Source organism: Chamaea fasciata, unplaced genomic scaffold (genome assembly GCF_029207755.1).
Source record: "Chamaea fasciata isolate MVZ Bird 193981 ecotype frontalis unplaced genomic scaffold, bChaFas1.0.hap1 SCAF_3, whole genome shotgun sequence".
Classification (NCBI taxonomy): domain Eukaryota; kingdom Metazoa; phylum Chordata; class Aves; order Passeriformes; family Sylviidae; genus Chamaea; species Chamaea fasciata.
The window spans coordinates 7,455,015-7,476,259 of NW_027094088.1; the positions used below are offsets into that span (position 1 = coordinate 7,455,015).

Sequence of the window (21,245 nt, forward strand, 5' to 3'; positions counted from 1 at the left end):
GGAGCACACTGTTACCACTGAACATCCAGGCCAGGGGCATTTCTGCCCTGTGTGATGCCAGCAGCAAGTGTGCAGTGTGTAAAATGCCGGAATTGTAGGAGCAGGCAGGAGAGGAAAGCAGGGTCAAGTCCACTTTTTTACTGGTAAAAAGCCTTAAGACAAATAAGGCAAGTATTAGTGCAAAACTGACATTTATTGCCACTCACTTGTATTTCAAGAGAATCTTCAAACTCCTCAAATAAATTTTTTTTAAAAAGTCCCAAATTTCTAACATCGTTATTCCATAGCACTGATTCCTAGTGGAGCGCATATGTTCACACAGGAAGATCACATGTATGGAGACAGAATATATCTTATTTAAAGATCATTATTTTTGGAGCACTCTCTCTTATACAGCTAAAAAAATATTAAAAAAAACCCAAACCTGAAAGCATAATAGGGAGAGGAAACAGCCAGGATGTGAAGCATTACAGAGAAGTCAATACAACAGGCACACCAGGAGGTCAGCTATCCTTCCCGAGATCAGGAAAAGCTGATGTGCTAGAAGCCAATTTTTGAACTATGCTAATAATAGGTCAGTCAGCAAAGCTGATGCTGCACATTCAACCAAATCAGTGTACAAGCTGCAGGCATGAACACGAGATTTTTTTTTTTAATTAAGGAGGCAAAAAGGAGACTGCAGGCTGGCTTATGACACACCAGTGGCTCTGTTTATTGCAAGCCCTGCTCAGCCAGAAAACAGACACCAACCCAGAAAGGCACTTTAGGGGATGTTGGTCAACTTGGACACAAGCTTTCTTTATCGAGCTATTTAAATTGAAAATTGTAACAGCAAAACAGTCTCCAGCAGACAGATCAGAAAAATCTCTTGCATAAAAATTCAGGTTTCCAATTTTTAGTAACATTCGATATTTATATCCATCTGCAGCCAAAGCTTACAAAGTCTCAGTCCTGTTAAACAACCCACCATATCTCATCTCCATAGGAAAGTCACAACCCATGTTCAACAGACAGCAAGGATAATACTACTCTCACAGGAAATAAAATGTTAGGATTGCTCTCAGTGCCCGAGAACTCAGCAGGACATAAAATTTGGCTGACTCCAGAGTCATCCTCACTTGCTGAGGTTCTTCAGCTTCCTCACTTCAGCCAATGGACCTGTGTTGTGGATTAAACCCAGCACCTCATTTTCTGTTCCTGCCTCCCTCACAAGAAGGGAGATATTCAGCAGTGGGAAATGCTTATTAGAGATCTGTGTTTGATGTAGAACCATTTCCCTAATGGGCCTTGAACAATTTCCATGTTTTGAAAGCAGAGAGATTTCCTTTAAATCAGCAGCCTGATGGGAAGCTGACCTCCATGACATATTTCCTCCCATTTTGACTGTCTGTGGCAATTCCCTACCACTTTCTCTGTCTTCTTTTATTCCGCTCACATGCCGATTTTTAAGTTGTTGGGAAACAAACATGAGCTGGTCTCAAGTTCCTAATGCCACCATGGCGCCTCCTGATGTCACACCTCAAATTCATCAATCACAAAGACTGCAAACCTCAGATTATTTGCTGTGCCATCACTATTATTTCACTCTGTTTCAGGTTCATTCCCAATTGCCAGTGTCATTAAGAAGCAAAACCTCACATCACCTCAACTTCTTCTCCCAGGGAAGTCCTCATCCAGATCTCCAGTGAAAAGATTAGCAGGACCTCCACAGAATCATCTCCACCTTCCAGAGCCTGAAACCCCTCACCCTTAAATTTCCAACTGAAATACAGCAAGCAACCCCTGCTCTCAAAAATCAGGGACAATCCGCTTTCAGCTTTGCACTCAGTTCACACGTGCAGGAAGGGAGCAAGTTTAGAGCAACACCATTCATTACTCAATTTTACTTTCCCTTCAGTAGGAGAGGATTATGATCTGATATCAAAAGTGCTCCACGGATTAAAAAAAAAAAAAAAACCTTTCCCAGTTTTGGTATTATTTCCCTTTGTGCCCATCTGACACTGAAGAATGTGCAAGTGCAAATTAGAGCTTGGTTTTTTTTGGTTTTTACAGAAGTCCACGGAGAAACCTCAGAAGTAGTAGAGCAGTGAGAATACAAAACATCTCATAAAAAAAAGGCAACAACAACAACAAAAAAACCTCCGCAAGTCTTGCTCATGCCTGGTAGAATGCCAGGACATGGACCCAAGTAACTCCAACTCCTGTGTTCTACAGCTGAAGCAAAAGCAAATCTGCTCATATGGCAAAACACGATAGAGGCCCATGTATCCAATGCTCATCATGAAACAGAATTTACACAAAGGGATGGCAATTGCTGAAACGCTAAGGATGCTACAAGAATGAGCAAGAAAAATGCTATTTTCACTGCACATGTTAAAATATTCCTTTATAAGGACACACATGCATTGTTTTTCTCATTCCATTAATCGCATTTACTGTCTGAAGTTTTTTTAAGGATTTAAGTTATTTAGCTTTTTTTCTGTTTATGTGCCAGAGAGAGAAGTGTGGATACATGTTTAATGACGCACTTCCTGGATGTTTGCAGTGCTGAGATGCACGACTGAGTAACCTTGCTCTTGAATAAATTAAGCCAAACAGTTGAGATTTGGAGCAGGTATTTTTAAACCTGGTACTAGTAAATATTCCATTCTCATTAAATTACTAAGCATATTTTGAATATTGATATATTAACTTCAGTCTTTATTGTATGCTCATCAAATGTACTGTGTAAAGCATATATAGACGTAATGTAAACATTTTTGACCCACAGGGCAATATAAATACTGACTCGATTGTTTTAAAGCTCCGCTTCAAAAGAGACACAAAAGAACTCTCTTACATAACAGGCAAAATCCCCAGCAGCTGGAAAAATGCCACATCATCTTCCATTTGGATGAGGGCAATGGGATTGCCACAGAATCTACAAACATGCTGAAGCCAAACCTAATCCTCCTGAATCCTACCTACAGCCCGTGGGCTGCACTTCCCACATTCCCTCTGTCATCTGTGCTGGGTTTTCAGGCCCAAAGGAACTCAGGATCACATCAGGACACAAGAATGGAGAGGACCTTCCAAGTCAGAAAAATCCTCTCATCTTTTATCATAAGGAACCACTTCATGCACTCTCATGGCACTAGAGAGCTCCGGCTCAAGGCACAGGATTATTGCTCTTGGCTCTTGTATCAAGCTCATATCCTGTGGCTGAGCTGCAGCATGCTGCTACCAGTTCTGCCAGTGATGCTCACACATGAAAACAGCCTGTTCCTGTTAGATGAGAAACCACCTCACTTCTTCCCTTGAAAGCTACAAAACTGTCATCAAAAAACTGTACAGATCAGTCTCTCTGCCTTGAGATCCCCTCAGCCTGTCAGTCTGGCAGGAATAGCTGCCTGTGAGTACTTCTGCGGCTTCACCACCCCATTCTCCCTCAAACACACGACAGATCTTGAGGTAGGAATGGTGCCATGTAGACCCTGAAGCTGGTTCTCCCTGGAGCTAAAGCCCTTGGCGGGGGCTGCCCTGCTGCTCAAATTGCAAAGGGCTGAGGGGGGAAGCTCCAGCCTCACATCCCCACCCACGCAGTATCAGCACTCGCAGTAGCTTCTCAACAAACACTTCCTTTGGACAAACAGGATCATCATCTGTTTACAACAGGCAGTAGAAAACGCTGCTGACTCCCAGGAACTGGGCACTTATGCTGAGTTTCACAACACGCACTGTGAAATCTCTTTTCGTGGTGCAGTGGGTGAGACTGGGTCTGCATCCTCTGTGTTTCCAGCGTGCTGCCATGCCGCTGCAGCTGCCCAGCTTTTAAAATAAATCAGTATGTGCTAGTGAGAGAGAAAACAGCATATTAACCATCCTCAGACTTTTAAACCCCTAAATGGATCCACCGCAAAAGCAATTAACGGCTTCACTCCTTTCCTTGCAGTGTTAGAATTGCACTGAGTCAATGGCTAAGTGCCTTCTCCCAACATCCTTTTGATTGCATAACAACTTCCAGACAAAGGATGCAGGAGTAATAATGCACAAACTGCCTGACAATACTTTTTTCTTCCCCTAGTCTGTCTATGCATCCATTAATACATTTATCCACAGACAGAAATCAGTCTTTGTCTGGCTCTGCTTTGCTAGCTGGGCTAAACACAACAAATGCTTCCAGCCTCTGCTCATCTCCTGAGAAATGATTTTGATTATCACTCCTTTTTACTCTAGCAGACTCTCTTCACCTGCTTAAATTTTGATTTATCTTTCTTCCATGCTCATGACCAGAATAAGAACAAATGGAAGAAATGGCATCCCATGTAAAAAAAAAAAAAATTAAAAAAATCAAGAAATTGAGTTTTTAGTCAGGTCATAAAAATACAACACCACAATGAATATCGCCCGGATTTGCTGCCTTGAAGAAACATTACCTAAACAATAAGGTAAGTAACAGACATAAGCTTGTCACATTAATCTTTCTTTTAAAGTCCATGTTGAGAATCAGTCAAGTAATAATATGGAATCAGCCAGCAGTCTGCATACAGATGAAGAAGATATACCAGAATCTTCAGCAACAAAAGAACTTCATACTGAAAAATACAATTAACATCAGAAAGCTGTCCTGCCATCTGTTCAAAACAAAAGGTATCAAATGTTCTTGCTGGTATCAGAAAACAGGGAAATGCTATGGATGCCTTGATTTTGGAGGATTCCCCTTACCGACGACAGCAATGTAAGCTGTAATATACAAATGCACGGCGAACATGTCAAAATGCAGGATACCACATGGGTCTCACACAACTGCAAGATTGGAGCTTAAACTAAATTTCTTAGCAGACCTTCACACCCCAAAAATTACCACCCAATTGAAATTGTCTTTCACATGTGGCATATCCTAAGTGGGAAGGATCTCCATGGGGCTGAAACTGGATCTTGGATTGTTTATGAGGAGCACGCAGCTCATAAGACTAAACTGGCAATTAGTACTAACTTATTTATCAGAAAATCACAAGGGAAAGCAAGCGAACAGCGCACACTGGTCATGTATATAAATCTTGACCCTCAGCAGCCTTTTGGACCCTCATGTGCTGGACTGCAGCATTATCCAGACTCACAGACCAGGCTGCAAACCCCACAAGCATCAGCAGCTCATGGAGAGCTACAAGATGGGGTCAGTGACACCAGGGAGGGCTGCACTCCACAGGAATCCTCACCAGGGCTTTGGGCTCTGACTGCACCAGGAGCAATCTCAAAGACTCTCCAGACTCACTGCTAGACAGCAGACACTACACACTATTTGCCTTGCCCTGCAACAGAGAAGAAACAGAAAAGGAAGGGAACAGGAAAACAATGCCAGAAACAGCTCAACCAGCCAACATGTTAGGGAAAGCTGCAGGGCTACAACCACCAGGTCTCTAAGCTAAATAAAAATCTAGCACAGGGGACTGGCTTTCTGGTTTTGTTTTTCCCCTCACAGTGATTCATGCAATTTTTGTGTAACTTCACCAATAAGGCAACAGCAAGCAAAGGAGGCAGATTCCTGTTTTAAGCAGCACACCATTATCCAGGCAGTGATTTACTGTGTCACAGTGTCTGGCAAACAGGACAGAAAAGTGGCTTGAAAGATGGCTGCTGCTCCGGCCTCATCTCCACACCTTTTGTAGTCAGCTCCCAGAAAAACATGCCTGATCAAGGAAGCTGGCAGCAGGCTTCTCCCACTTCATCACTCTGTTTAGCAAAGATTATCTTTCCACACACAGAAAATAGCAGGCCTTGCTTGTGACAAAAGCAATTGCTTAAAAAAATAACATGGGGAAAAAAGAGAAAGTGATCACAGAGGTTGCATTGTCCTCATATTTCTTCACATAGTTCCACTATCATCACAGGATCACTTCACACAAAGAGAAGGAAATTAAAGAGAATCTCCTATATTACCACCTTTCTTCATGTATTTGCAATTTCACAATCAACATGAATCCAAATACTCTGTAAAAGCAGAAAATGGCATTTCCTTTCCAGTCCTTGCACTATCAGCACCCAGTAGATATAAATTTACTTTCTTTAAATAGGCACTGCTAGAATGGTGTTTAGAAACAAGCTTCACCTAGTTGTCATGAATTATTAACCAGAAAAAAAAATCCCTCTTGTTCTTTACAGAGTCTTGATTTGCAAGTTTAAAAATCAAACTGACACTTAAACCTCTTGAATAAATACCTAACCTTTAAAAAAATGCTCTGAGCATTATAAATACATTTTTTCATGACTATGAGAACAACAATTCTATAAATAGCTACTCTTCACAGAATTGCTTCAAGACATTGTTTTTACAGACAACAGTAGGAAACTGAAAGAGGTCTTAGTGCCAAACATTAAAAGTGAAATAAACTCTCCAATCAACTCTGGGTTTCCACTTATTCTTACAAAGTTCATCGTTATTTTTGAGCTTATACAATTAGTTTATGCAAGGGAAGGAACAAGCCAAAGGGCTGCACCGTGTCCTGGCGCAGCCACTGGGTCAGTGTAAATCAGTCACAGCCTTCAGCTTCTGAGGGCACTCACTTGGCTGCCCTGGGCAGTAATTTAAAACAGCTCTGCACTGTCAACAGATGAACTCGCTGTTACCCACCACAACCTCGCACAAGGCACAGGCAAAGACAAGATTTTCATTATAAACTCCACTATATGATTTCCAAATATACTCAACTCAAAACCTTGCTCCATCTCCCCTCTAAAGCAAACATAGGAAGATAAACATGATCTAATATAATAGCAAATTGCCTCTTCAATGTGCCTGCACATTTCATGGTTGCTATCTCCTCGAGCTATTTTTGCCCCGGTATCTAAACAAAATCAACAAGAACTCCTGAAAAACAGCCACACAACTGGTAAACCAAGTTTCTGCAGCCAGAGTACTACAAGCACACACTCAGGTTTTTTGGCAGATACTCGTACAAGGCCAAAGCTCAAGCACAACCAAGTTCAACACCATATTCAACAGGGAGCCAGAACAAGCACTTATTTGATAAGTACTTGAAAATTCATCTGTATAATGAGGAGAAACTCATTCAATTCCCAGTTTCGATACAGTGTTTTACAATCCCAACTGCAACACTAACTCTCTATTATAAACCCGTGGATGAAACAAACTGCACCCAAATGCAGGAGGCTAACCTCTTTGCCTGTGTTTCCTTGAGCATTCAGCCTCCAACAGCTGGGAACACGGCAGTGGTGCTTCTGAGGGGTGGCACGGATGTAAAACTGGAGCACAGCAGTGATGAATCAGGCCGCGAGCTTTCCCAACTGCTCCCAGCCACGGGAGTGAGCTCAGCACACCGGAATGCTTTTCAAAGTGTCCAGAGAGGATTAGGAAGAACTTGGTGACGTGGCCCACCAGGCATGGCCAGCCAGCGCGTGGCTATTAAGGAGGAAGAATTCAAAGGGAGCTATGACCTCTGAGAATTCTGGGCCTGCCATGCAGCACAGACAAAATCCTCAATGTGCAGAAGGCAAGAGAAACCACAAGCCAACTATGAACCACAACAACATCCCAAATGGATCCTTGCTGCCCTTGCCAGGACAATTATACACCTCACTGGGCATCCCAGCATTAACACAGCTGGAATTTACCACATCTCCCATCCACCTCTCCAAGATTTGGGCACCAGGGATGAGCCACAGGCCTGTTTGTCTTTGCTGTCCAGAAGAGCAAAAGAAGATGTGCTGATAAAATGCTTGTCTGCTGTGCCAGACCACACATCATACCACAGAGAAAAGCAAGAACCATTCTGGAACTGGAAGCTTTGCCCTTACCTTATTTTGGTCTGTCCAGTAGAAGAAAAATCCCTGTGGGTCTGTTCTGAGGATGATTGGAGTCACAACCGTGGAGTCCTGGCAGAGAAAGGACAAACAAAAAAATCCATGTCAGCACACAGAACACATCATTATGCACAAGCTGCTTTGCCATCCGTGTTAATGAATTGCAACATCTAGAAATTACCCTGAAGGTATCACTAGCAAGATGTCACTGCAAGAATTTAGTATCACCTGCCTCATCTCCATTTTTCTGACATAATGTACTTGCATTACTGTGGAGACAGCACCTAATAACTCCAGACTTGCCAACACATGGAGTTAACTCAGAAAAGCTGGAAGTAGATGAAGTTAAACAGGCAAAACACCCTGAAGGTCAACAAGAGTCCTCACAGTAAAGCATTATAGTTAGGTGCCCACTGCCCACCTTGATCAGACCTCACCTTCAGGTATCAACACTAAATACCTACAAAACTTTCTATTACAAAGGTTGAATTTGCCTAGAAAACAGGGAATAGCATTCTTTACCTTAAAACTTTTGTCAATAACATTCCCTTAAAAGGTAAGAGTTCAGCACATCTCTCACATCAGGGTTCCCTGGTGCCTAACAATAACGGACATCAGTGCAGCTTGCTCCTAATAGGATTTCTCCTCTCTTTCTCTTCTATTTTTCATGACATCTGTAAAGACACTGTTATCTTAAGACCTGTACCCATTTTTTCAAATTCAATTTAGAAGTTATAGAAGGGCACAGAAGAGAAAAAGATTTTAAAAAATTGCCTAGGTCTCAGCTCCCCAGAAACCCAGACTAAACACACAGTTCCTCCTCAGAAAGAATTTCTATTTCTGTGGAAGTGCTACAGGTATTTTACAGGTGTAACAGTCACCTACTTCCCAAGCAGTAATGTGTGAGGTCAGTCTATATTCCTTTAAGGAAAAAACCAGGCTGTGATAGGTTCCAATTTAAATCCAACATATTTAAGTGCAGAGCATAAGCACAAAGAAAGCCGATGGAAGTGACACTATTATAAATACATAAAACTTAACTCCTCTAAGTGCCATTCTTGGTACAAGAACACTTGTCTTCATCACGTCCCCAGCACAATCCTTTATGACACAGCACTAAACTCCCAGCAATGCGCATTCCTGAAATAGGGAAAATAAACTACTCCCAGTTCACAGCTAGAAAAACTGAGAGCCAAAGCAACTCAGTGACAGGCCCAGAACCAGCCAGGATCCTACAGGGCGACAAGGTGAAAGAATAAAATGGCATCAAGCATATTTTTATCTCAGCACAAGAGAAATGCTAATTGAAGGGCAAGTTCTACCCTAAGAGGAAATACAAGATCAAACCCTTCAATGAGCGTGGGAGTCCTTTTTATAACTGCAAGATCCAGGCTTTGCATCTGTCCAGAGCTGCACTGACACTGAAATGGTGCCACAGGAGTTTTCAGAGGCCGGGAACAAGTGTGGCTGTGCCAATGCCATGGGAATGTCCCAGGTGGGCCCAAAGCTCTGTCAAAAGCCCCAGTAGCCCTTCATTAGAACACTGCCCTTCCCTAAGAGAACAGAAATGCAGAATTTGTAGATTCTTATTTCCCCCCCATTTCTTCCTAGCTTGTAACATCTTGTACACCTGAGAGTTGGATATGTTGAAGCAACATGTGAATTTGGTTTTAAACTATATCAGACAATGAAGAAATCTGTCTGCATCCACAGGCACCTAAAAAAGGGTTCTTAGACCTCCACCATTCAAAAAGAGAAAAAAAGTTCCTGCTCTGGAGACATAACTCTCCTTTTTTAGCTTACTTCATTGTGTCATATGCAGCCTGTGCATAAAAATTTAAGATGAGGAAAGATAAAGACTGAGTGTCCTTCTGCCTTTGGATGAGACACAAGCAACTTCAGGGGGAAGATGGAAGGGATGGGAAACAGACACACAGCAATTATGTCTAGGATTAACTAATTCTGCTGGTTAATCATTTCAAATCAGTTGCTTCAAACCAGAATATGTTTGATGACACACAGCTATCAGAGTAATACTTTTGTAGAAGGCAGGTTGTAAAATGTTGACTAAAATCAGACTCAAGAAAGCAGAGGATGGGGCAAGGAACCTTCAATATCTATTAGGTGGCCTAAAGGAAACTTTATCATGACAGGGTGAGTCCTAGTCTGGGAATCTCTGCTCCAGAAAGCTGTTTGGTTGTGTTGAGGTTTTTGTTTGGTTGGGGTTTTTTTAATTAACTCTACTACTCTGACATTAGGCACAGCACAATTAACGTGCTGATGAACATGAGAACCCTACACTGTCACACAGGGTCTGAGAATAACTTTGCACATGTATTTGGGAAAACACGTGTCTTAGGAACTCTTCCACACAGCCAGCAGCAGCAATAAAAGCCATGTGCAGAATGCTTTGTGTGTTCTACAAGTTAATTATCACTCTTGTAAATCCCTGACATCAAATGCCACACTCAGTTCTGGGTGTGGAGAAATGGAAATAAACTGAGTCAGTTTTGCAAATCCTTCCCCACTCCAGACTAAAGCAGAGTTCTTTGTCACCTGGGATAGGTCTCTTGCTTTTTATTCTACTCTACAAAGGCAGGAAACCATCAAAAAGACTCCTGAAAAGCCCCTTTTGCAATACACATTCAAGAAAAGCAGCAGCTGAAGGCTCTGAAATAGATATTTGCTTCAACCAACAATTGTCTGATGCATTTATTTACAAACATTACTGTAGTACAAGGGAATGTCTGTGGTTTATGACCCATAAGACACACCTGCAGTCATTTATGAGTATCCTGAAGTCAATTTACTCACCCAAAGAGCTGACCTCATAACTCTCCTGAACAGACTGACCAACCACACACAACTCTGAGGAAGAGGGTTATGGACAGAACACAACAGAAGGAGGAAAATTAAAATAACAAAACACAACTTCAAGGACAAACAAATCGGGGAAGACATTCATACCTCCCCTAAGCCGCTCAGATCCAAAAGCGAGAATAAAACAGGAAATAATGTGTTGCCCATCTCTAAAGCTGAAGGGTTTGGAAATTAACACATTTAAATGCGTAGAAGGAGAGTAGACTAAATCCATTCCTCTGGATATCAACAAATCAAGCAGCCCTTCGAGGAGCAGGATAGATTCCTGGGACACTCCAAAGCAGAAAAAAAGGCACAGGAGGAGATGACCAAGGCAAAAACCAGCTGTGACCAGAAGGGGCAGAGAAAAAGAGAAAGGGGGAGTGTCCCAGTCAATGGTGCAAATGGCTGGGGGTTATCAGGCTTTTTGAGTGCCACCCATGGGTGCTTCTGTCAAGCAATGGCTTGGTTTCCAAGAGACTGCTCCTGCAAATTCCTTGAAAGAAAGAGTGGCCCTACCCTGGTAGTCCCAGTGTGCTGTGTATCACACTGGCCTCGGCTTCAGAGAATAATTTTCTTGAAGGGCTTTTAATCTCACCTTAAAAAGTCCTCCACCTTTTTATTTGTTGACTTAGGGCCAATTCTCTACTTTCCTCCAATTCCACAGCCTCAAATGAGTAATATAACTGTTCTATTCTTACTCCATTAAGTTGCCTCCTAATTGGCTGTTCAACCTCAGCTCCTGCATTAGCAATATTCTTTGGTTTATACTTTTAAATAAAGAGGTTTCAACTTTATGCCCAGAAAGTGCCACAAGGAACTTTGGGATCCTTACCAGCCAGGCACAGCAGAACACAAGCACAGAAGATCAATGGACAAACCAATAATTAAATAACTGCCAGGTAACTGCTTCAAAGTCAGATTTTAAGAGCGAGTCCCCTCAGAGTACATGTAACACCAGTGAGCAAAGAGCGCCACTTCCATTCCATTACTGCTGACCAGTAAAGATCATCACGCAAAGATAATCAGTGAAAAGGGTGAAAACTTTGGTTTAGCTCCTTCCTGACCATATATATCAGAACACCTCCATGATCTGGCTGTGCACGAGATGGAACTTTTTACTCCATGACCACGAGCCAGAAGAGCTTGTGTTTTACTAAATCACATATAATGATGTTTCTTAGAAACAGCTGCAGTCAAAATTCACATCAACAGATTTTAAAAAGAAAAGCAGAGCAGCCTCTGTCCTCAGCTCTTCTGACAGATGGGGCTCACAACACTGCCTTACTGAGGCTGACTGTGCTTTCCTGCGTTTGCCTCAGATTTTCAGAGACATTGAACATCCCCAAATATAACCTGAAAACTTTTATACGTCGTTATTTCACTTGCTTGAATCTTCTGGAAATTTTCTGCCAAACTACTCTGAAACAAAAAACTAAGAAATATGGACTCTTTCTGGCAGAGGCAAAATAGTCTTGATCACTTCTTTCACTTTAGCCAAAGGGCCTAAGATCTGGTTGAGCAAAAGTATAAGATGTGAGGACAGTACCTAAAAGGAGCTCTCTTGTCACCCCACAAATCAGGTGGGTTCCAGGCCTGGAGGAAGCAGAGAAGGAGCAAAGGAAAAGCGACAGCAGAAGTCCCGTTTCCACAGGGTCAGCAGACACATCAGCTGTGAATTCCATAATACACTGAGTGTACCCAGACTGGAACTAAACAGGATTACTCAGACAATCAGAACTATGAACTTCTTCAGGCTGACAGCTGAACTACAAGTGAAAGGGAGAAAGTTCCCATCCCATTCGCAGTGAACCCCTGAAATAATCTGGAAGGGTAAAGATGCCATCTTTTACAGACTTCTACTGCCAAGTCTGCCACAAGTGAACAGGTTGCAAGAAGAAAGCGCTGGGGAAGGTGAAATGAGTGCTGGAAGGACAAAAAGAAACCAAAACTGGAATTGATCTTACAGAACTGTAAAATAAAATTCCACTTGTTCAATAGGAACATGCAAGAAGATATCCTTCACTGTTAGAGTTGTTAAACCCTGGAGAGACTTTGGTGATGGCACCACAGGACAGAAACCATTCTACTGATCAAACACTGCAAGTTTCAAGGATCTGCCTTAAGTGGGATTTCTCAGAAGTCTGTCCTACCCCAATCCATTTCTCAGGATAGCCTCACACTCAAGCTAATGATCCTCTTACTGCACTTGTTTGCGTGAGTCCTTAAATGTTGCAATCTAAACAGTCAAGGAAGACAGAACAAAGGGAGAACTTTAGAGCAAAGGCAGTGAAATGCCAACCCGGAAGATTTTTACCATGACCAGAGAGTTTTTGTGTGATGTAGAGAAAATAATTTAAACTATGTCTAAACTAAGTTTGCTCATCAGCATAAATGCTGCATTCTGATTTCACGAGAACACTGGAGTTATAGTTCCACATTTCATTTTCTAATTTTCAGAGATGCTGAGCTCAAACTCATCTGAGATCACTGGGGAGGCATTCTGAACATGTGATGGCATGACACTGCAGACTGAAAATTAGATCCAAGGTATCTAATCACAGATTAAAATTAGGAGATTTTTAATGTTGGTCTTTTTTTGGCTCTACAACAGTACAACTGGAAACATTTTGTCATTTAATGGGCCTCGTGAAAATAAATTAAAAAGTGCTTATGAAGCATTTACTTTGTAATAGATCAAAGACTGCATTGTTAGAAATAGACTGCAACAGTTAATTGTGTTAACTATTTCACTCCAGGCTTTGTTAAAAAAAAAAATCCCAACAAAACAGTCTTGAGCATTCAAACACTGAAGTGAAGAAAACACAGTGCACAATCCAAATTCAAAGTTAACTTCCCTTTCCCAAAGAATGTTCATTTATTTAGGAGTTGTTTTCTGGTTTTCACTTTCCCATGTATCCACCAACATTCCAAAGGGCTCAAAAACATCATAGAGATGTCACCTATGACTTGAACATCAGATCTTCCCAGGCAGGCATCTAACCAATCTGCAGCAGATCCAAATCTAATTTTCCCCCACACTTAAGTTATAAAGAGCTTTTCAATGGAGTTAACCAAGTTCAAGCTTTCCCATTTACTAAATATTAACTCTTAAAAACTGCAAATTCCATCTCTTGTGTTGCAAAAGACCAAAACCGCAACTCACACTCATTCAGATAAAATACTTTTAAATAGCCCAGAGCTGATACTTGTTTACTACATAAAGATTAGCAACAAAGAAGAAACAACAAAAACTCTACAATGTCTGACTTGACCTCTTCACTCCAGACCGAAAGTGTTCACAAAAAAATAAACTCTTCAGTTTATTGTTTTAGTTTTATACACACAGAACAATGGTTGCTCATTTTTCATGTCCTCACTAATGTACTGGAGTGGCGGGCTTGTGCACAGTTTAAAAACAAACAAAAAAAAGGCAGGGGGGGAAAACGTTACTTAAAATAACTTCTGAAAAATTCAAAGTTGCTTATTTGTTTCATCTCAGCTTATCCATAATAAAGATGCTCTGATGTTATGTTTACTTGTAAGGTTAAAGGGGATACTCTTAATCTTTAAAACATTCTAAACAGATAAAGAAGCCTGCAAATTTCCAGAGCATTCACTCTCAGCTCAAAAATGCTTTATTAAGACAAAGTGCTCTAAGAGAAAGGCATTTAAAAAACCTAGAAGACCTGGGTTCTATTTCTCTGCTCACCTGAGGAAGTTCTGTAGCCACTAAGCAATGCTACCCATCATGACGTTTGCTGCAGTAATCTGATGCTTAGAAAAAAGATATGGCTAGAAAATTGGAATCCTGGCCCTCAATTTAGGTAGAATTCACCTTAGCAATGTAGTTAACTTAAAAGTGAAAGTAAATAGTGTGAGCCACAAAGAGATCAGTCAAAATCTTTATGCAAAGTACATATTATCACTAGGGAAGATAAGAAAGCCTTTAAGCACAAAATGAAAACAAACCTATTTTTGAACACACACCATCACATTAACTTGCTACAGTGTGCCAATTACAGCTCTCAGAAAATATCAGCTCGGCTGCGCTCTGGCTGTTGAGCTACTTAACGACTCAGTTATGTCTATCTTGTTCCCACTACAGGCCAGACAAAAACAAGGAAAGAAGTCAGCCAGGGCAGATTTCAGCCATCAAGATAGGTAATTCCTGGGAGAAGTTGCTCTTTATACTCAAGCTTCCTTACCCTTGTCAGCCTAGCAACACATTCTGCTACATGAAGCTTAACCCCTGACCAAAAAAGTTGCACCAGTGAACTTTATTACATTTATTTATTAAACTACTTTAAACTCTCATCAGGAAAAGCTGCTATAACCTGGGTATCACCACAGCAGAGGGGATCGAGCCAGTTCTTCCCAAGCCTTCCCCCTCTCTCACTTCTCCCTAGGAATACAAGAGCACAGCTGCTCAAAGCCAGAGCAGCAGTCAGGGAGAAGCAGCTATAGAGGCTCAAGTCAAGAAACAACTGGAGGAAGCAAGTGCTCAGCCAACTACTATCAGAACCAGGCACACACATGGATACAGCCACAAAAAAAAGACCTAAGCAACCAGCCACATTTATCTTTAACAGATTCGAAGAGAAACTATTTTTGCTCAGTGCCTTGTAAATCCAAAACTACACACCAAGAGCAACAGATCACTAAAATTTGCTTTCTGACCTGGAATACTGTCATAGAATACAACAGAAACAGTGTGAGGAAAAGCAAAGTTACAGGATAACAATAATCTGTTTGACTTTAGCGCTTTACACCCTGATCCCAAATGGAATTTGTGAACAGTGTATTAGGCATTGGATGGTGGGAGCAGTATTACATCCAAGGCATGAAAGAGTGACTTGTCTTGCAAAGCCAGAATGTCTTAATTGATCCTAATGCTTTTTCAATTTAGAAACTGAAGGTAGTCTGCAGAGGAAATGCAATTCCAAGCCTTTCACCTGCCTGGCTGTGATCTAGAGTGGCTGATGTGACCTCCTCCTGTCCACTTCACCAAGCTCAGGCACAGCGTTTCTCTTTGCAGCTGGATCATCCCCCCAGCGCAGGGGCAGCAGGCACTGATGAGGCTCACGGGTGACACGTCACATATTTTGGTGCTGATCCTCAGAGAGGGGGTTCACGTGAATTGTCAGTGCCACATCTGCCACAGCACCTCAGCTACTGATCAGGCACAGAGCTACAAGAGGCTCGGGATGGGAAGTCCATACGTGGACTGGTTTTCAAATCTGTATCACCACAGCTTTTGTCAGACTGTTTCATGCACCTTGCCACAGTGTCCTTCTCAAAGCTGCAAAACACTTTCTGTAATGTTACTCCACACAATGTGAAATTCCATAAACGCCTCCCATGCTCTGGTTTAAATGCTTCCAGCATTCCCATCTAAAAAGACCCATCTACAAACTCTCAGTGGTTTGAAGCCCAGCTAGAAAAATTTTGCTTTGGGTTGAAACTTGGTACAAGTCATAAGAATTCACAGTAACCACTTGTGCTTCATGAAATGCAAAGGAAAGTCAGTAGGACCATCTTTAAACTGCAACCCAAAACAGCTGGGAAGGGAACAAGAAAAGGATAGAGGCTGCCCCAGTGCACAGGCGATGTGGAAGAACTAAACTCCCACTCACACACAGTGAAAAGAAACGGTGCATAATAAACATCAGTGTGTGAGCCTGGCTTTTCTGAAGAGCCCTGGTAGCACAGCAGAGCCAAAGTGCTCATTATGGTCAATTGTGTTTTACAGTTACATGTTGTAGTTTACTACTTCTTATTAGAGTCTATTGTTTCACCAGCCAGTTTGTGCATGCCTATTTACATGAGAGACCACAGAAATTCATATTCACCAGCATCCTTAAAAAAAACCAAAACCTCCAGCAGATTAATTTCATAGGAAACTAAGACTCCAAAGTGGTTAATGGCTACTCGATGGCAAATACTTTTCAAAGCCACTGCACATGCATTTGTCTGAATGCCTTCATACAGCCAGAGGGGCAGAGGAGACTCTCTTCCCATGAAGCCTTGGATTTTGTGGGGCTTCCACTGCTGAGAACACCACAGGCAAGACAGGAGGGCTGAGGGGTGGGAAGTGAGCAGATATACACACAAAGCATGGTCAACAATGAGTTAATTCTAGAATTCATCACACTGTGGCTAAATAAGCATCAGCTTTCACAAAGCTGCCAATGAAAGCACTCACTAAATACAACAGGACTCAACTCAGTCACACACTCCAGGTAACACCTGTGTACTGCTGTGTAACACCTTTAATCCAAAACACAGCTCTATCTCCCGAATTTAGTCACGTTTTATTACTGCAGTCTTTAAGTTTACAATCTTAAATCATTTTACCAACTAGCCTATAGCACACAGGTTATCCGGGGAACATCCACTGTGCATGGAGAACACCTCTTCGTTTTTTAATTCTATCTATACAATTATTATTTGGGAAATAGCACTCTAATAATTAGAACTATTGCCTGATGGCTTGGACTTTCAGTCTGGAGACTCAAATCATCGTTAGCTTGACCTCTGCATTCACACGCGGAAATTCCTTGGTAGCTTACCAAAAATAAAACAATAACTGCAATGACAAGGCTGCCTTTCCCTATCCTAAGGAAAATGTCAACCAAAAGAAAACGTTTTCTCAGGCAAGCCATTCAAGCCTAGTTCCTCAACATAAAGAACCTGATCAAGCCACTGTTTGGTACTGTGGACAAGGTCAGTTTACTGAGCCTTTTAAAAATGTGTTACCTCATTACTGTAAATAAAACTTCACACCACAAGTTGTTTGGTTTCTGATGTTCTCTCTCCCCTTGAGAGTGTTTATCACAGGTTTACAGGGGTCAGGCTCACACACTTGGCAGCTGGACAGGTTAAGAGCAATGGCAAAAGAGCAAGACAACAAGCCAAGAACAGCGGTAACACATGAAGTGCTCCTTCTCCCTCGCTGCTGTCCCTCCAGTTGTTACTCTGGATGTCTTCAGCACAACCAAGCTCACAGCAAAAATACAAGAGCTCTGAAGACAACTCATTCTCAACAATTCTCCTGACGTTTAGACTGTCTGCCTTCTTTCCCGACCATTTCTCTACCTCAGCTCGAGTCTCACGATGCCTCTGTGCCTCCAGACATCACTCACAGACACACTTTCTGGGGCACCTGCTCCTCCATGCACCACTGAGACACAAACACCCAGTGTTGCACTGCCGGAGCAATAACTAGCAGAGGACTCATCCTGCTTTCCTTCTCCGCAGGCTTTGAAAAAGACAACTCTTCTGTTTAGCTCCCCTTTCCTCCCAAACTGTCCCGGGCATGGCCAGCATGCCAAGAAAGAAATCCCAGCTGCCGAACAGCTGCTCTACCAAAGGTGAAGTGGAAACTGCGCTCCTATCCCTACGTGAGGCAATACAAACTAAAGGGTTAGAAAGCAGCAAGCAGTAAAGGGGAAAGCAGATGTGATGTTGAGGCAAGTCTCATGCCCTAACGAGACAAGAAAGAAGAGTGTCCACGGTGGAGGAACTGAGATGACCAAGGGTACCCAAACTGCAAGCCCTGGGAGAACACATCCAGGGCTTGACAACTCCACCAGAGCGGGAGAGACGGCGAGAGGAGCAGGAGCCACAAGGAAAAGGAGAGGCTGGGAGGAGCAGACGGGTGATGGAACGAGAGAACAGGCTGAAACAACTATGTTACGAGGACAGAGGTGGCAATACGCACACCGAAACACGGGAGGCGGGAGAGGAAGACGCTCGCAAAGGAGCCGGCTCAGCGCAGCTCGCACCGGTCAAGCGCGATTAGACAGGAGAGCCCTCGGAGAAAGTTTGCCCGGCGTTCGGCCGCCGGTTCAAGACGGCCGCTCGGCTCGGGCAGCACACGGCGGGGACACGTCTGTGCCCGCCCCGCACCTGCCCTCCGCACCGAGCAGGGCAGGGCCCGGAGCCTTCCCACCCGATCGATCCGTAACTCCGCCGTGCCCCTGCCAAGGGAAGCTACCCGGGGGCTACTCACATCGTCCCACTTGACGAATTTGACGCCTTTCTTGAGGGTTTCGGAGACGCAGACGGGCTTGAGCTGCAGAGCGTGCACCCCTGGCTGTGCCCCGGCCATCTGCACCGCATGGACGCGCTCGCTGTGCCCCGGCGCGGAGAAGCCGCGGGAAGCGGCCGCTGCAGGAGGGACGCCGGGGCGCCGGAAACCCGGGAGAGAGGCCGGCAGAGGCGCCTGGAGCGGGCAGGGAGGCGGCTGCCCGGGCGGCGAGGGCGAGAGGCTTCACTGGCGCTGGCCCAAGGAGCTGGCGCGGCAGCGGCCGGGGCGAGCCATGCGGCGGCACATCCTCTATATACCGCCGGCCCGCCCGCTCCTCTCACACACACGCACGCACGCAGGGCACGGAGCCGCGGCGCTGCCCGCTCCGCTCCCTCCCCTCCTCGCCGCTCCTCCTCCCGCCCCGCCAGGCTCGGCCCCCGAGGTTCCCCCGCGCCCAGGGCAGCGCCAGCGGCGCCGCGGCGCCACCTCCCGGCCACCGCGGCCACCGCGGCCACCGGCGCCGGCATTCCGCGGAGCGAAGTCCCGGGCAGCCGCCGCGGCTCCTCCGGAAGGCAGAAGGACGGCAGGGAGACGCTGGGAATGGGAGATCCATCTCCCTCCGCGAGAAGCACGCGCGGGGCTCCGGTACCGCACGGAAATGCCCAGCAAGGGAGCGAGGGTGAGTGTCCGTGCGTCCCGCCCTACGGAGAGATGCGGCCAGCAGCGCTCCCGCGGGCTGCAAAGGGGGTGAGCATCGCATCACACAGCGGGTGATGTTGGAAGGGACCTCTGGAGATCATCCAGTCCCACTTGGTGACACAGGAACACCTCCAGGTGGGTTTGGAATGTCTCCAGAGAGGGAGACCCCACAGCCTCCCTAGGCAGCTGTTACAGTGCTCTGCCACCTTCAACATAGAAGTTCTCCCTCATGTTGAAATATCTTGTCTTTTAGTTTTGAGGGAACAGTTATGGCAAAAGCAGAGGGACAGTGCTGAGCCTGCACAGCGATGCCAAAAGAGAAACAGCTTTTAACTGAAAGAGTGGCACAAACGATTCCCAAATCTTCATGCTGTAAATACACAGAAATTGCTTTACCACAGCTTTTTGATCTCAGAAGATGAAGAGGCTTCCTCAGAACAAAGGCATGTGACCTTAATTCAGTTCTAGGTATACTCAACTCAAAAGGCATAAAAGATGGCAAAACATCCTCTCACCCAGCAAAATTCTAAATCCAGAGGTTTTAAGGAAATGTTTTTGAAGAACAAAGTTATATGTGCTCCACCAATGACCTTCTCTCTCTTAGAGCTCCTGTGCAGTCAGAGATAAAGCATCAGATGACATGACACATGAGATTTCTAATTCTTCTGTAGGTATTTCCATCTCACCCTTGGGATTTAGGGGCAGCAGGCCCAACTTCTGCCACAGAAAAAGCATATCACATAGAAAAAAAAAAAGGCTGAATATATTTTTAAGCTAGTACCATTATGAAATATCATTCCTCCAAACTAAGTATTTTTTTCTTCCATCTGAGTGCAGAGATGTTGGTTCTGTTTTTCTTAATTAAAAAGCTACAAAACTGGCATATTGGACTGCTGATTTGCTCTTACTATAAAGAGTTGCTGAAGCTTTTCCTCTGGGACTCTTCCAGATTCTTCCCCTTCACTGAAAAACTTTTGATTGCCTTTACTGGGAGGTGAATCTGCTCCTTTACGATGGCACATACACGCATTTCAAGGCCAATTAACCCGTTTGATCTGTTTTTTGTTCTTATTAACCTTCTGTGCAAACATGAGTGTCGCATCAGTCTGGATGAGAGCCTGTTCTCTCCCTGCTATGCTTTAATTCCCAGCCATTTGCCATGACTTAAAAAAACAATAACCAATTTCCGAGTTTGGCTGCACTGAAGTATGGGGTTGTTCTGTGATGGGGAAAAGGGAGAGAGTTTCAGGGCCATTTTCACAGCTGTCTATTCATCTCATTTCAGTATAGCATACAAAAGAATGAAAATACTACTGAAATCCCCAGAAAATAAGAGCAGAGAGTACCAATGCTACAGTACTTACTCATGATCCCTTAAAGCTCTTGCATTCCCAGTAGTCTACTGAAATCAGATCTCAGGAAGATGTAAACCTTCCAGGGATGGTGGCACTTCTGGGGAACTTGTCTCAACAAATCCACAGTCCACTTTCACTTGGCCTGGCCTCATTTACAGTGTTTGTTGGGGAAAAACAAATCACAATTTATGATACCTCAGGATTCACGATGATGCCACAGGCTCCCAGCAACCATTGATCTGAACATGGAAGAAGTGGGCTTATGGATTAGGATTAGACCTAATGGCCTGCTACCGGTGGCCTGTCATTACAGATACAAAGTTTTGTCAGAAGCAATTCTGTGGTTTTTTCAGACTTGAGTACTTTAATCTGATAGTATTTTCTGAAAAGAAACACACCTTTTACATGGCAGGTATCTACTGAATTTTCCATCAAAAGGAAGAAGCAGCACAAAAAGAAATGGCATTATGCCTGGGCCTTTTAAACAACAGCTCTGCAAA

General features: G+C 43.7%; 1 protein-coding gene across 2 annotated transcripts in view; it reads right to left on the reverse strand.

Moving 5' to 3' along the window:
- The window catches only part of PLCB1 (phospholipase C beta 1), a 337,454-nt gene extending 318,667 nt beyond the window's left edge, over window positions 1–18,787 (reverse strand). For both annotated transcript variants that reach the window (XM_066177846.1, XM_066177847.1), the window contains exons 1-2: window positions 18,674–18,787; window positions 7,795–7,872 (exon numbers count right to left, since the gene is read on the reverse strand). In XM_066177846.1, coding sequence (XP_066033943.1) covers window positions 7,795–7,872; window positions 18,674–18,772 — 177 coding nt within the window. In that variant the 5' untranslated portion in view covers window positions 18,773–18,787. The remainder of the gene's footprint in view (window positions 1–7,794; window positions 7,873–18,673) is intronic.
- Between the last annotated feature and the right edge of the window lie 2,458 nt (window positions 18,788–21,245).